General features: G+C 38.1%; 1 protein-coding gene and 1 pseudogene across 1 annotated transcript; one reads left to right on the top strand and one right to left on the bottom strand.

Moving 5' to 3' along the window:
• Positions 1 to 34: 34 nt before the first annotated feature.
• Positions 35 to 2,439, bottom strand: LOC128027086 (nitric oxide-associated protein 1-like; annotated as a pseudogene).
• Positions 2,440 to 2,779: 340 nt separating this feature from the next.
• On the top strand, positions 2,780 to 13,252 carry LOC128027615 (DNA-directed RNA polymerase II subunit RPB2). Its single transcript, XM_052615378.1, has 25 exons — positions 2,780 to 2,916; positions 3,240 to 3,312; positions 3,446 to 3,596; positions 3,687 to 3,799; positions 5,701 to 5,920; positions 6,063 to 6,221; positions 6,339 to 6,503; positions 6,610 to 6,806; positions 6,882 to 7,001; positions 7,117 to 7,303; positions 7,397 to 7,540; positions 7,634 to 7,773; positions 7,932 to 8,043; positions 8,131 to 8,285; positions 8,363 to 8,561; positions 9,106 to 9,274; positions 9,743 to 9,839; positions 9,927 to 10,021; positions 10,343 to 10,593; positions 10,695 to 10,784; positions 11,522 to 11,629; positions 11,915 to 12,028; positions 12,249 to 12,409; positions 12,514 to 12,709; positions 12,953 to 13,252. Exons 1-25 carry the CDS (start codon positions 2,898 to 2,900, stop codon positions 13,040 to 13,042), a joined length of 3,525 nt encoding a protein of 1,174 aa, XP_052471338.1. The 5' UTR covers positions 2,780 to 2,897; the 3' UTR covers positions 13,043 to 13,252.
• The last annotated feature ends 19 nt before the right edge of the window (positions 13,253 to 13,271 follow it).

Genomic DNA, 13,271 nt, shown 5'->3' with positions numbered 1-13,271 from the left:
GTATAAAAAACAACAAATTATTATAAGAAGCATATAAGCAGTACATTCAGTTCAATTAGAACACTATTTTGAAGACCAAAAGATATCAAGAGCAACAGCAATAACACCACCTCATTTTTTCCTTCTTACTTTGAGCCTCTCGGCAGATTTCACAGACAGACCGGTGTTTACCAGAGCCTGAGCCTTTCTCGTCTAGCAGGCGCGAGTCTTGTTGATTCTCTGTCCTTTCAGATTCACAACGTGAGGCAGTAAAGGGTGCCCAAACATAGTCCTGCTGATTCAGGAGTCCTCAACAACAGCTGATCTCCTTCGGCTGCTGTCACGGCAAACCAGCCTGAAAAACAAGAAAAATTTACATAAATCTAAGTTTCTTTAAGTTCTTTGATGATGGTTGGGGTATCATAGAACCAGTGTGCATCTTTCATTTCATTGTAGGTGAGCTCTGCATCTGTGAGGCGTCCAAGGATGGATCCTTTTTAATATCTTCCCCCAGGTCTTCTCCAAAGCTCAGACTGTCAGGATCAAATTCCACAAGAGTTTTCTTGGGTGTCTGATTTGCTTGGAATGTTCTCCCAATGTGACCTAAAAAAATTAAATTAAGAAAGTTGCTTCCGGTAAAAAACAAAACAAAATTAAGTTTAATTGTTAAACATTATTCATTTATTTATTATTAATAATTAATAACCATTATTATTAAAGTATTTTAAATATTATTAATGTTGTTCCTAGATGTACAGTGGACAGATTTTTAACCGTTTCAAAACCCTGGACATCAACATCATATCTTAACAACAGCTTAATTGTTCAGAAATAAACAACACATTCCTTAATGACTAAAATGGTCAAGTATGCTTAAAAAAACTCTTTGTTCTCGTTTTAGTACCTCTCTTACACACACTACTAAGTCAAAAGTTTGGAATCATGAAGACTATGAAGCTCTCCAAGATTGTGTTTATTTGCTCAAAAATACAGTAATATTATTACAATTTAAGAGAATGAATTTGCATTTGAATATATTGCAAAATATAATTATCCGATTTCGAAATCATTCTAATTTGTTGATTTTTTGGCTCAGAAATATATTTTATTATCACCAGTGTTGAATGCAGTTTAGCAGCTTAATATTTTTTGGAAACTGTAAAAACATTTTTTTTTCAAGATTCTTGAAATTTGAATAGAATGTTTTAAAATAACAGCATTTATTTGAAAGAAGGGAATTGTTTTGAAGGGAATTAAAAACATTTATTGTTCCAACCTTTTGAGTGTTTTAGTGTATTTGAGAAATAGGATTGTAAAAAGAAAATCATTAATTAATTAAAAATAATTTATTTATCATATTTACTGATTAATGAATTCCTGACCAATTATATCTTGAATGCTATATCTCACCAGGCCATGGAGATATAGTTGCCTTGTGGATCACATCTGAGGCTCTGGATTTGCAACAATCAGATTCCAGTAGAGTATTAAACAGCGTGGATTTACCAGCATTGGATATCCCGACCAAATACACATCTCCCTTATACTTCCAGGTTGACAGCAGTCTCGTTATAAGGTTTTCTATACCATATCCTGTTTTGGCACTGATGAGGTGAATGTCTTTATCATCACTGGTAGAAATGCCCATGTGGGCACAGTATGCCTCTAGCTGATGTTTATACTCTGCAGGTAATTCTCAGCATCTCCGGGCAGCAAATCTATTTTATTTCCTAAAATCACAATGTGCTTATTCTTCCCAACAAGCTGTGGAAGGTCTGGGATGATGGAGTCAGGGAGATCCAGAAGATCCACTATCAGCAGCACTAAAGCCTTCTCTTATTTAATTCTCTTGACAATCGCTCTGTACTCCTCTTTAGACATGGTAATGTTCAAAACTTTCAGGTGATGACTGATTAAAAAGCATGTCTGACATATTGCCTTCTTCAGTTGGTACTCTTCAATTAACACTCTGTTTTTTTTCACTAGGCAGGTAATCTGGGATTTCAGGGTCAGCATCCAGAGCAACAGGTATCACTGACTGCCACATCCACATCAGGAGTGCCATACATCTTTGTTGCTTTTTAACCTCCTTTGATTTGATGCGTTTGTCCAATGGGAATCCTTCATCATGGAGCTCTTTAAAGGGCAGACTTTGCAGAGCCCTTTAAATGTTTTATTTACATTTCCAGTCCTCTAAGGTGCATCTAATTGCCATGCTTTTCATACACCGGCTTTTCCTCTGCATTACTTGTAAGATCATGCAAGAGAAAATTATCTGCCACTGAAGTGTATAATTCACGAGGTGGGTTTGATGCTGGCTGTCGAGCTCTTTTTCGAGTGCTGTAACATCTCAGACGTATGGATGATCTGCACCTCTGTTTTGTGCCCACGTGGGTTTCCCAGTCCTTTCATATTAAGCTGGAAACAAATGACCATCGAAGCAGTAACGTTAAAACCCATTCTTCGTGTTCCCTTAACACCTGCGGTCTTGAAACATGTTTTAAGCACGTATGAGTGTAGAATTGGAATGCCGATGCTCCTAAAAACTTGTGCATTATTATATAAGATATAAAAATATGTTAAACAGTAACATCTCAACAGTTTATACAACCTTGAAAAGTATTTGGCTGGTATAATAATGTATGCCATCAAAAATAATAATACGTAAAAAAAAAATCTGTGTTTTACTTAACACATGTTATTTAACATCTAAATTATGATTTACTAAATCATTAATGCGCAAATACATGTGCATAAATATACTATCATTTGCGCCGGAAGTGACGTATTATTCCGTAGCCGTTTGTGTTGTTCTTCTCTAGCCGCTCAGATGTAAAGCGTTGAAGATAGGGGCGCGCAGATAACCTCTTTTTAATTTAATCAGAAATAAAGTTATTCACCAGCATATATGATATATCATGTATGATCAAGACGAAGGTATGTGTGGAGAAACTTAAGCGTAATTTGTGTTTCTTTATCGTTTTATTACAGTGAAAAGTGTATTTGATTGTAGTTTCAAGCGACAACACAACCTAACGGGCTAACTGGCTAAAGCTAGCTTTGTCGCAAATGGACAAGTTAATCAAACCCAACAACATTTTGCAAATTATATGTCTTGGTTTTATATATAGTAAATGTATTTAATGTGTGGTTTCCTTTAAGGCTGATAGAGAGAAAGAATGAGGCAATTAATTTGTAAGCATGATTTGTCAGCTACTTTTACACTCTTTGTGTAATTTAAATTACTGTAATTATTGTAGATATCCAGTATGATGAAGATGATGATGAAATCACCCCCGATTTGTGGCAGGAGGCCTGTTGGATTGTTATCAGGTAATTTTGCTGTAAACAAATCGTCATTGCATTTGTGCAACTTTAATTAAAGTTGCTATATATAATCTTGAAGAAGAATCTTGAACTTTATTGACACTGCTTTGCCTGTTTCTTGACATACTTCTCTTTCCAGCTCATACTTTGATGAAAAGGGTTTGGTGCGACAGCAGCTGGACTCATTTGATGAGTTCATCCAGATGTCTGTGCAGAGGATTGTGGAGGATGCTCCACCCATTGATCTGCAAGCTGAGGCCCAGCACACATCTGGAGAGGTGGAGGAACCGGTGAGTGGCTGGATTCAGTCTCTTTCTGTCATATGTGTTTATGGTCCTTTCTAAAATAAGTTGACTTTCTCATTTTTTTTTATTCTACAGCCTCGGTACCTCCTGAAGTTTGAGCAAATCTACCTATCCAAACCCACTCACTGGGAAAGAGATGGAGCTCCCTCGCCTATGATGCCGAACGAAGCCAGACTCCGAAATCTCACGTGAGTGACGCCTGTCAATGTTGGAAGGCAGGAAATTTACAGAAATTGATTAACGTTATCATTAAATTCTAAATGAAATGTAGATGAATCCTTACTGAAGTTATTGATTTCCTTTTTTTTTTGATTAACAGCCATCACATCAGCTGGTTATTAGGTTATGTTGTCTGCTTTAAGAGCTGTTTTTTCTGAACATGATGCAGATCTGATACTGATACACATAGTATTTTCTTACAACTCTTCTGACCCACTTCAGGCCTTAAAGTCTCTACTAATGAGTTGAAGAGTTGAATTGGATGTGTTAAATGAGAGAGACAGTGCTGAGCTGCTCCAGGACAGTTTTGAAAACCACTGCATTTCAGAGACATGTTCTTAAATCTGACCCAAATAATTACTTGCATGCAAAGTTTTAAGTCCGCTTTAATAACCTTTTTGTTAACTTAATGACTTAACTGACGACATAACTAGGCATTGCATGCTTGTTTCTTTTGCGCTTTAATACGAATTGATATAGGCTACAGCACAAATCACCACATTTGTATGGCTGACAGAACAGGAAAATTAATATTTACTGACATATGGCCTAACAACATCTCATCTGACTGAAGTTTACTGTTGTTCTACTGGAGCTCCCTCGTCCGTGCTTGTTTGACCAGCACCTGGCTCTGAGGCGAAGTTGGAGTGTGTGTCTGAAAAATTCTGCGTCTAAATAAATGCAATTCTTGTCAAGAAAAAAGAGGCAGAAGCAGCAATTGCAATAGCTCCGCCCCTGCAATAAGTGCATTAAGCATTTTTAAACGCTTTAAACTGAAAAAAAAAAAATCTTGTGCATTAATGATAATTTGAACAGGACTAATTTAAAGGGTTAGTTCACCCAAAAATGTAAATTATGTCATTAATGACCCACCCTCATTTCGTTCCAAACCCGTGATACCTCTGTTCATCTTTGAAACACAGTTTAAGATATTTTAGATTTAGTCCGAGAGCTCTCGGTCCCTCCATTGAAGCTGTGTGTACGGTATAAAGTCCATGTCCAGAAAGGTAAGAAAAACATCATCAAAGTAGTCCATGTGACATCAGAGGGTCAGTTCGAATTTGTAGAAGCATCGAAAATATATTTTGGTCCAAAAATAGCAAAAACTATGAATTTATTAAGCATTGTCTTCTCTTTCGGGTCTTCTCTTCTCTTCCAAATTCTAACTGACCCTCTGATGTCACATGGACTACTTTGATAATGTTTTTCTTACCTTTCTGGACATGGACAGTAGACCGTACACACAGCTTCAATGGAGGGACTGAGAGCTCTCAGACTAAATCTAAAATATCTTAAACTGTGTTCCGAAGATAAATGGAGGTCTCACGGGTTTGGAACGACATGAGGGTGAGTTATAAATGAAATAATTTTCATTTTTGGGTGAACTAATCCTTTAAGTGCTTAGTTTTATGATCAAAGCTCTGTGCTATTTCATTGTGGGGGCTAAAACATATAATGTAAAGATGTACAAATAAACATTACTCAAAAGCCTGATGTGTCATATTTGTTTTTTGATACTCCCCTTTTAACATTATGTATAATAAAGTATCTGTTAACATTGTATAATAAAGTAAACTTAAGTTAATTGAGTCTAGAATGTGTTAATCTTTAAATATTATTAATAAAAGTTATTTTTATGTTTATTATTAAAATCAGTATTCAGTAGATTTCACAGGCCAACAGACGGCTGACTTTTTAGCAAAGTTTTTATCATGTTGGTAATTAAGAGACGTTATAAATTTGCATAGTCTTTCTAAGGTTAAAGAGGTATATTAAAGGTTACTTAATTGCATGGATTTGTGTGAACAGAGCAATGTGTGAGCAGAGCTTTTATTACATGTTGTATCTGAATGCATGTTGTGATTTGCAGGTATTCTGCTCCTCTGTATGTGGACATAACAAAGACCATCATAAAGGATGGGGAAGAACAACAGCAGACACAGCATCAGAAAACGTTCATCGGCAAAATTCCCATCATGCTCCGTTCCACGTACTGTCTCCTGAGCGGCCTGACAGATCGTGATCTTTGTGAGTTGAACGAGTGCCCACTGGACCCTGGAGGCTACTTCATCATCAATGGTTCAGAGAAGGTCAGTTTTGTTTCAAAACACAGAATCGCAAACATAATCAAATAAATATTTTGTTAGCGAAATCATATCATTTGTTGTTGTTTTGCATAATTTGTTTCAAAATCTGAAACAATTTAGGTTAAATGTGTTCTGTCATCTCCAGGTCCTGATTGCTCAAGAGAAGATGGCCACTAACACAGTTTATGTGTTTGCCAAGAAAGACTCCAAGTACGCTTACACAGGAGAGTGCAGGTCATGTCTGGAGAACTCCTCCAGACCCACCAGTACCATCTGGGTCAGCATGATGGCCCGTGGAGGGCAGGTCAGTATCTGTAGACCGTTAGCAAGTATTCTGCTTGCAGATTGAGCAAAGTAATTTGTTTTTTGAATTCATTAACCCTTTGAGTACTTCTTACGCAAATATTTCTTCTGTTTCCAGGGAGTAAAGAAAAGTGCCATCGGCCAGAGGATTGTGTCCACTCTGCCGTATATCCGGCAGGAAGTACCCATCATCATTGTATTCCGTGCTTTGGGATTTGTGTCAGATAGAGACATCCTGGAACACATCATCTATGACTTTGATGATCCCGAGATGATGGAAATGGTATGTCCCCTTTTGTTTAGTTTTATTTCGGAAGTACCAATAAATTTGTAATTGAGCTCAATAACTAAAACCAATAACGCCATACTCCACCCCACCCCCTGCCCAGGTGAAGCCATCTTTGGACGAGGCCTTTGTAATTCAGGAACAGAATGTGGCTCTGAACTTCATTGGCTCCAGAGGGGCCAAACCTGGTGTCACCAAAGAGAGAAGAATCAAATACGCTAAAGAGGTTTTGCAGAAGGAGGTGCTGCCACATGTTGGTGTATCAGATTTCTGCGAAACCAAGAAAGCATATTTTCTAGGGTAAAATAGCATATAAATATATTATTGATAATATTTGTGTGATATAAATAAATACTGATTGCTTTCTCTTTTTAGTTATATGGTTCACAGACTGCTGTTGGCCGCTCTGGGCAGACGAGAGTTGGATGACAGAGATCACTACGGCAACAAGAGACTTGATCTCGCTGGACCCCTGCTTGCTTTCCTTTTCAGAGGGTAAAATTAAAAAACCTTTCAGTAAATATTTTAGATACATTAAATAATGCTTGCGGAATTTTCGAGATCAAAATTGCCGCCAGAGTTGAAATCTTTGTTGATGTTTTTTTCTCAGAATGTTCAAGAACCTGCTGAAGGAGATCAGGATCTACGCACAGAAGTTTATTGACCGGGGGAAGGACTTTAATCTGGAGCTGGCCATTAAGACTCGCATAATTTCTGATGGACTTAAGTACTCTCTGGCCACAGGAAACTGGGGGGATGTGAAGAAAGCCCACCAGGCCAGAGCTGGAGTATCTCAGGTGAGCTCAAATATGCTTTCTTTTCTGTTTACAAACATTTCTTCCATTGCTATACCATTTTTTGCTAACTTCATTGCCTTTTTATGTACAAAGGTGTTGAACAGGTTGACCTTCGCTTCCACTCTTTCCCACCTGCGGCGTGTAAACTCACCTATAGGACGAGATGGCAAGCTAGCCAAACCCAGGCAGCTTCATAACACATTGTGGGGTATGGTGTGCCCTGCTGAGACCCCAGAGGTAGTACCTTTTAAAACTAGTATGCATGTGACTTTCAACCCTAACCCCAAGGTTTCAATGGAGTGAAATTTTTTATTTTTATTTTTTTTGCAGGGCCATGCTGTAGGTTTGGTGAAGAATCTAGCGCTCATGGCCTACATCTCTGTGGGATCTCAGCCGTCCCCCATCCTGGAGTTCTTGGAAGAGTGGAGCATGGAGAACCTGGAGGAAATCTCACCTGCTGCCATTGCAGAGTGAGTGTCATCCTGTTCTATAGGGGGCAGCAGCATTCTGCGGAAATCAATGAGTTTCACAAGCTTTTTGTTTTCATAGTTCTATTGTTGTTGTCATAGTCAGTTATTTTATTGAGTTTTTACTGAATCATACAATATAATTGTGTTTCTCCCTTCAGTGCAACTAAGATTTTTGTGAACGGTTGCTGGGTGGGTATTCATAAAGATCCCGAGCAGCTGATGAACACACTGCGCAAACTGAGGAGACAGATGGACATCATTGTGTCTGAGGTGTGACAACACTTGAGCGCCACTCCAGTTTACCGTTTCATTCAGTCTACAGCACCTAACTGTGATATTGTCTTCATCGTGGTCCAGGTGTCTATGATCAGAGATATTCGTGAGAGGGAGATCAGGATCTACACAGATGCTGGCAGGATCTGCCGTCCGCTGCTTATTGTAGAAAAGCAGAAACTTCTTCTGAAGAGACGACATATTGACCAGCTCAAGGAGAGAGAGTACAACAACTACAGGTACGTACATTTGTAAAGAATACCTGGTTTCAGAATCTGACTGTTCCTCAATAACAGAGTATCTGTCTCTTGTGTAGTTGGCAGGACCTGGTAGCCAGTGGTGTGGTGGAATATATTGACACACTAGAGGAGGAGACTGTGATGTTGGCCATGACCCCTGATGACCTTCAGGAGAAGGGCGTGGCTTATTGCTCCACCTACACACATTGTGAGATCCACCCGTCCATGATTTTGGGTGTCTGTGCATCTATTATTCCCTTCCCTGATCACAACCAGGTACCGCCCCACATAATACCTCTATGATACCTGTGTGATATTGTGGATTTATTAAAAGGGTTATGAACTGCCTTTTTGATAATTATTTTAAAAACGCATAAATACTCAGTACAAAGCAACGATCTGTAATACCAGACAAAGCAATAGTGACCACATAGTAAAAAGTTACTCACACTTGTGTGGAGCGATATTACTGTCGGATACAATATAGATGCATAAAATAGTCTTTCTTTAAATCCTGCATTGAATTGTGCCTTTTGTAAATTAATCTTCTGTGAAATTAAGTGAACGAAGGCCAGGTTCTTACTGATGCTATCTGGAACTTCATTAAAAATAAAGTTCATCCACTCTTTCCTAATGTTAGGATCAGAAGGAAGGCGATGCAAAAGATCAAGGGATTTTTGATTTATCATTTCATGACCACTTTAGCATTTAGAGAATTTTAACATCTGCAAATCCAATTTGAGAATTCTTGAGTATTACCGTTTATAGCTGAAGAACTTGCATAATATTGCATCTAAATGACACACTCTCTTGTCTACAGTCTCCCAGAAACACGTACCAGTCTGCTATGGGGAAGCAAGCCATGGGAGTTTACATCACCAACTTCCATGTGCGTATGGATACCCTGGCACATGTGCTCTACTACCCCCAGAAACCCCTAGTCACAACCCGTTCTATGGAGTACCTGCGCTTTAGAGAGCTGCCGGCAGGTAATCTATTTCTTACGTTGAACAGTAGTGCTGCAACTGTTTCTACTCTGTCGTTCAAAGGTTTGGGCTCAGTGAGATAAAAAAAAAAAAAAAAACTTATTAATACTTTAATTCAGCAAGGATTCATTAAATGTTTCTTGAACAATACATCATCATATTAAAATGATTTCTGAAGGTTCATTTTTACACTAAAGAGTAATGGCTGCTGAAAATTCAGTTTTGCCATATTACCATAAATCTCTTTAAAATGTAGCAAAATTGAAAACAGTTATTTAAAATTTTTATATTTTGTAATATTACTTTTTTATTGTATTTTTGATCAAATAAATACAGCCTTGGGCACATAAAATTATTTCTCACCAAACTCAAACTTTTTAACTATAGAGTGTAAATGATTTATACATAATTCAAAACTAAATGAGAAGAATTTGTAATAAACATAAAAAAAATATATATTTTTTTTTAAAGGAATCAATTCCATTGTTGCTATTGCATCATATACTGGATACAACCAGGAAGATTCTGTCATCATGAACCGCTCTGCTGTGGATCGTGGATTCTTCAGGTATTGGATTGGAATTTGAAACATTACTTTAAAATGATCCTTTTTTGCACTAAGTTCCTGTTTTGATTCAAATGTGTGTCATCTCAGGTCTGTGTTCTATCGCTCATACAAGGAACAGGAATCCAAGAAAGGCTTTGACCAGGAAGAGATCTTTGAGAAACCCACCCGAGAGACCTGTCAAGGTGCAATTCTAGTTTTTTTACTCCTCTTTTCATCCTTACTAGCCTCAAGCAGCATGTTTGCAGCATCTTATCATTTTTCTGTCCTTACAACTGCATGAAGCAAAAAAATCTAGTCCAATAATATTTGTTAAATATTTGTCTACATGTGTGGACCATTGAGTTATTAGTTTGAATATTGTTGTTGACATTCGCTGTAAACCTTAAGATAAACATGAAGAAGTGATGCATTGCTTGATGTTTTATCACATCACGGTTAGCTAGAACACGGTGAGGCATTCTGCAAAAGGTGCATTATCATTTCTTGTCTTTTATTCTCTAAAGGTATGCGACATGCCATCTATGACAAGTTGGATGATGATGGTTTGATTGCTCCTGGTGTGCGTGTGTCTGGTGAGGACGTTATCATTGGCAAAACCGTAACGCTTCCTGAGAATGACGATGAGCTGGAGAGCACCAACCGTCGCTACACTAAGAGAGACTGCAGCACATTCCTGCGCACCAGCGAAACCGGAATTGTTGACCAAGTCATGGTCACACTAAACCAAGAGGGCTACAAATTCTGCAAAATTAGGGTGTGCATTGATTTGACTCTGAGGTTTATTTTGCCATTCTTTAAACACTGTTGGTCCAAAATGCATAAATGTAAATTCTGCATTTTACAAACTTTGTGCAGGTCCGTTCAGTTCGTATACCACAAATCGGTGACAAGTTTGCCAGTCGTCACGGTCAGAAGGGTACCTGCGGTATCCAGTACAGACAAGAGGTAAGTTTGAACTATCATAGAGAAGTTTTAAGGCCGATACGATTATTCTGTTTTTGAAAGAAGTCTCTTATGCTCACCAAGGCTGCATTTATTCGGGGGAAATTTATTTCAAAACAGAATTGTGTATATTACAATTTTTTTTTATTTATTACAATATATTACAGTTTAAAATGGCTGTTTTTGTAAATTATTTTGTCAATTATTTCTGTGATGACAAAGCAGATTTTTCATCAGTGGCACATGATCCTTCAGAAATGGTTCTAATATGCTGATTAGCTGCTTAAAAAAAACATTTCTTATCAGCATTGAAAAATGTATATTAATTAATATTTTTGTGGAACCCAATATTTCAGTTGCAGGCTTCTTTGATGAATAAAGTTCAAAAGAACAGCATTTATTTTTAAATAAACTCATCTTTTAATCAAGTAAAGCATCTTTGTTGAATAAAAGTATTATTTTTTATAGTTTTTACCTATTAATATTTAACTTTTACTGAATGGAAGTGTATGAATGGAGGCTGTAATGTTGTGGTTCTCATTTTTAATGTCAGTGTGACTAAATGTGTATGGCAGCTTTGTTTATACCAGCTTGTAGTTGAAGGTCTGTTCACAGGATGTGGCTCTTAAACAATTCCTGACAGCAGAGACTCAGAGCTGAAGGCCTTGTAAACGGTCACTCGAAAACCCACATGCAGATGAGGTGCGCGTCTGACCTGAGCTGTGAATTTCTCTCATTAGGACATGCCGTTCACATGTGAAGGAATCACTCCAGATATCATCATCAACCCTCACGCCATCCCCTCCAGAATGACAGTCGGCCATTTGATCGAGTGCCTGCAGGGGAAGGTACTTTGGTTCTCTTCTCCTAATTCTGCAAATAGGTCTCGTCTTTTAACTTGTTGTCTACATTAGCGACAGATGTTTATTCTAGAAACATGTCTTCACGCGTGCACCACAAAGATTCTCCAGTTTAATCATGTTGACATATTTGGTACTTTGTAAGGAAGGATATTTTACAGAATTGAACGATACTGGTCCAGAATTCATTCTGCTGCGTTACACTGAATAAAAAGCAGTTTATTCATAAGCAGTTCTGATTGCTTTTTTTTTTTTAATTCACTGTCCATTCAGGTGTCTGCTAACAAAGGGGAGATTGGTGATGCCACGCCATTCAACGATGCTGTGAATGTACAAAAGGTCTCCAACCTGTTGTCAGAATATGGTTACCATCTGAGAGGCAATGAGGTAAAGAGCTTCTACCCGAAAATGAGAATTGTTATCATTTATGCATCCTGAAGTTGTTCCAGATTTGTTTACCTACTACCTATTAGTTTATTTCTGCTGTGGAACATAAAAAAATATATGTTGAAGAATGTTGATAACCAAACAGTTTTGGTTCCCATTGATTTCTGTTGGACAAAAATTCAGTGGATGTCAATTTTTTTTTTTTTTTTTTTTTTGGCAGGTTCTGTATAATGGCTTCACCGGCCGCAAGCTCACCTCTCAGATCTTCATCGGACCCACATACTACCAGCGTCTGAAGCACATGGTGGATGATAAGATCCACTCCAGAGCCCGTGGACCGGTCCAGATCCTCAACAGACAGCCCATGGAGGGTCGATCACGGTGGGACAGCATGATTATACTTTAAATTTTATATACTTTTTTTTTCTTGCATGATATATAAAATCGCCTATGAGATCTTAATACTGTTGTTTGTTTTTCTTCAGTGATGGTGGGCTGCGTTTCGGAGAGATGGAACGTGACTGTCAGATCGCTCATGGTGCTGCTCAGTTCCTAAAAGAGAGACTTTTCGAGGCGTCTGACCCATACCAGGTTCACGTCTGCAATCTATGTGGCCTCATGGCCATCGCAAACACCCGCACGCACACTTATGAGTGCAGGGGCTGCCGCAACAAGACACAGGTGAGCAAGCGCTGATATCCTGTCTGACTGGGCCAGTCAGGTGGTTAATTAATGTCAACATGACATGAAATTTCACACGCTCTTTTTGATCTTATTATGATCAATTCACCCAGTGCATGGATGCTATAAAGGATGCTTGTTGTTTCAGTTCACACAAGGAGCAAGCACTGAGCTATTACCTGAGCATATATATGGATTATTTAAGATGTTAACATGGGCTCTTTCCATCCTCTGCTCTGTCAGATCTCTCTGGTGAGGATGCCATACGCCTGTAAGCTGTTATTCCAGGAGCTGATGTCTATGAGCATTGCCCCACGGATGATGACCAGCTAAAGATGAATGATGGAAAACGGGATATACAGAATAATGGAAAAAAAAAATCATAGGGGAAATTATTTGAAATGGATCCCAACAGCACTTCCTGTGGTAACTGCTGGGCTTGTGAACTTCTACATTTTTTATTGTTTTTCATGTTATTGTTCTGAAATAGACGTTTTGGCTGTGCAACTAAGAATAAAATAAAGCTTTTTTTAAAAAAAGAAAGTTGTGATCATGAAGACAT

The sequence above is a fragment of the Carassius gibelio genome, chromosome A14, assembly GCF_023724105.1.
Source record: "Carassius gibelio isolate Cgi1373 ecotype wild population from Czech Republic chromosome A14, carGib1.2-hapl.c, whole genome shotgun sequence".
Taxonomy (NCBI): Eukaryota; Metazoa; Chordata; class Actinopteri; order Cypriniformes; family Cyprinidae; genus Carassius; species Carassius gibelio.
The sequence above is the reverse complement of the archived record's forward strand: the minus strand, read 5'-3'. Positions and strand labels throughout refer to the sequence as shown.

Excerpts from the sequence above, each read along its gene's own strand:
- LOC128027615 (XM_052615378.1), top strand. Across the intron at positions 3,313-3,445 it reads GCCTGTTGGATTGTTATCAG|CTCATACTTTGATGAAAAGG; the intron begins GTAATTTTGCTG and ends TTCTCTTTCCAG. Across the intron at positions 7,002-7,116 it reads CTTGCTTTCCTTTTCAGAGG|AATGTTCAAGAACCTGCTGA; the intron begins GTAAAATTAAAA and ends TTTTTTTCTCAG.